The sequence below is a fragment of the Solanum verrucosum genome, unplaced genomic scaffold, assembly GCF_900185275.1.
Source record: "Solanum verrucosum unplaced genomic scaffold, falcon-dt-bn FXZP01000157.1, whole genome shotgun sequence".
In the NCBI taxonomy this organism is placed as follows: Eukaryota; Viridiplantae; Streptophyta; class Magnoliopsida; order Solanales; family Solanaceae; genus Solanum; species Solanum verrucosum.
In genome coordinates, this window is record NW_026020185.1 from 1,528,415 (window position 1) to 1,531,568 (window position 3,154).

General features: G+C 39.9%; 1 protein-coding gene across 1 annotated transcript; it reads left to right on the forward strand.

Moving 5' to 3' along the window:
* The first annotated feature begins 717 nt into the window (after window positions 1–717).
* Window positions 718–1,230, forward strand: LOC125829352 (uncharacterized). The gene is made up of 2 exons (XM_049508586.1): window positions 718–957; window positions 1,078–1,230. The coding sequence occupies exons 1-2, from the start codon at window positions 718–720 to the stop codon at window positions 1,228–1,230; spliced, it is 393 nt and encodes a 130-aa protein (XP_049364543.1).
* Window positions 1,231–3,154: the final 1,924 nt, after the last annotated feature.

Consider the following 3,154-nt stretch of genomic DNA (forward strand, 5'->3'; position numbering starts at 1 on the left):
GAATATTTAGAGGACAGGACTTATCCTGAGAATGCAACGTTCAACCAGAAGAAATCGATACGCCGTATGACCCTCAATTTCTTTGCAAGTGGGAAATCCTTTATAGGAGGACTCCAGATTTAGGTCTTCTCAGATGCGTTGATGCTAGTGAAGCTGCAAAGCTTATGGAACAGATACATGTCGAAGTTTGTGGTACTCATATGAATGGGCTCACTTTGGCGAGGAAGATCCTTCGGGCCGGTTATTTTTGGATGACTATGGAGCATGATTGTTGCAAGTTCGTGCAGAAATGTCATAAATGTCAAGTGCATGGTGATTTGATTCGAGTGCCGCCTCACGAACTTAATGCTATGAGTTCACCTTGGCCATTTGTAGCTTGGGGCTTGGATGTCATTGGTCCAATAGAGCCAGCCGCCTCTAACGGACACAGATTCATTTTGGTTGCCATTGACTACTTCACCAAGTGGGTGGAAGCAACTTCGTATAAGTCGGTAACCAAAAAAGTTGTAGCTGATTTTATTCGCAACAACTTGATATGTAGGTTTGGAATACCAGAATCCATCATTACTGATAATGGAGCGAATTTCAACAGTCACTTGATGAGAGAGATATGTGAACAATTCAAGATTACTCACCGAAACTCAACTGCCTATCGTCCCCAAATGAATGGAGCTGTAGAAGCCGCCAACAAGAACATAAAGAAGATTTTTGAGGAAAATGATTGATAATCACAGAGGTTGGCATGAGATACTGCCATATGCTTTGTTGGGTTACCGAACGACTGTCAGAACATCAGTTGGAGCTGCTCCATATTTCCTAGTATATGAAACAGAAGCAGTTATACCTGCAGAAGTTGAAATACCTTCATTGAGAATCATCCAAGAAGCTGAATTGGGTGATGATGAATGGGTTCGCAAGCGGATTGATCTGTTAACATTGATTGATGAGAAAAGAATGGTTGTTGTTTGTCATGGACAACTGTATCGATAGAGAATGATTCGTGCTTTCCACAAAAGAGTAAGAGCCAAAATATTTGAAATTGGTCAGTTGGTTCTCAAACGCATTTTCCCTCATCAGGATGAGTACAAAGGAAAATTTGCACCAAATTGGCAAGGACCCTACATGGTTTGCAAAGTATTATCTGGAGGTGCCTTGGTCCTGTCGGAGATGGATGGTGCCGAATGGCCAAAACCAATCAACTCAAATGCTGTCATGAGATACTATGTGTGAAGTTCAGTTTATATTTTCTTTCATTTCTTTGTAATCGTTCTATTTGCTTGTAATCGCTTTGTTTAAAATCTATCCCTATGTAATGAACTACGTCTGACCTGAATTCTCAAGAATGAGATAGGTAGGCGGCCTATGTCGGACTCGGTCACCCCTTTATCCCTTTTTATATTTCTTTGTATTTGAACTACGTTCGACCTGAATTCTCAAGAATGAGATACGTAGGCAGCCTATGTCGGCCTCAATCGGTTTCTTTGTAATCTTTCTTATTTTTGTTGATCCCTGAGGGGGAACTACGTTTGACCTGATTCCTGCTTCAACGGGATACGTAGGCGCCACAAGGATTCGGTCATATCTCCCGTAAGGTTTTTATTTCTCTTTACAATAGAAACTGGGACATAATTTTTTGAGAGGGACTCAAAAATTCTCAAGAAGAAGATCTCTCCAACAAAGTTGAGACTGAAGTTACTTTCATATTTGCAACTGGAACAGAATGTTTGAGAAGATCTCAAAAATTCCGTGATTTGCTCACCAACGGTTAAAGATAAACCAAGACAGTTAACTGGGACAGAAATTTTGAGGATGGCCTCAAAATTTCAACAGGCTCATCGGCAGCTTGGAACGACTTTGAATGCTTCCTAGCAAATAATCAGATAGACCTCGGGACATCAACTTTAAAAGTGTTCATTAGGCTTGACGTGACATGACACTTGACAGTGACCTTTTCCAAACATTACTTTTGAAAATCTATTTTCCTTAAAATCTTTTCCCTCATGTTTCAATTATTTTCGCATGAAAATGTTTTGTCTTATCTATCAAGAAGCGGGAGATCGGAGAAATCAACCGGAGATAGCGAGGCAAGGGGGCAGACAACCGAAGAGATCGACACAGATCAGTTCATTTCTTAAACTAACAATTTTTCGTCGGATGCAGATCTATATGTTTGCCTTAGGATCAACATATTCCTCCATTCAATGAATATGGAGAAGTCAAAAGGACAAGGAGTTCCCCAAAATTGACAATTTTTCTGTGGATGTAGAAAATTTTTTATGCTTTTTCTACCCAAAGAATTGGAAATATGAGTAGTATTATTTCATTCAAATTCTTAGCAAAGCGAGATTTGTAATGGATATGCAATTATGTTCAGAGATGGAACAAGCGAAAATCACGAAGAGAGCAATATTTTTATTTTCCAGCAACTAAAGATACTTGGAAGATTTTTTCTACATCACATTATCAGACATGATGCTACCACTACCCGGAGGGTCATTCACATCGTATTGTCAAATGAGATGATACCACTACTCCGAGGGTCATTTTTATTTATATTGTCGATTGAGATGATATCACCACCCGGAGAGTCATTTATATCGTATTGTCAAATGAGATGATACCACTACTCCGAGGGTCATTTTTATTTATAATGTCGATTGAGACGATATCACTACCCGGAGAGTCATTTATATCGTATTTTCAAAAGAGATGATACCACTACTCCGAGGGTCATTTTTATTTATATTGTCGATTGAGACGATACCGCCGTCCAAGAGATACCCAGAAGATCACCTATGTTGTTGGGTGAAGCATCATCTTCGTTCGGTATCAGGGAGGCATCATCAAAGAGGATCATGCATAGCAAGAGAAAGAAGACATACATTGCAAGAGAACAAATCATGCATTGCAAGAGAAAGAAGTCATGCATCGCGGAGAAGTCATGCATTGCAAGAGAAGATTCATGCATCGCGAGAAAAGAGATTCATGCATCGCAAGAGAAGACTCATGCATCGCAGGAAAAAGGTTCATGCATCGCGGGAAAGGAATCCATGCATTGCAAGAGAAGACTCATGCATCACAAGAAAAGGGATGCATGCATTGCAAGAGAAGATTCATGCATCGCGATAAAATGGATTTATGCATTGCAAGAGAA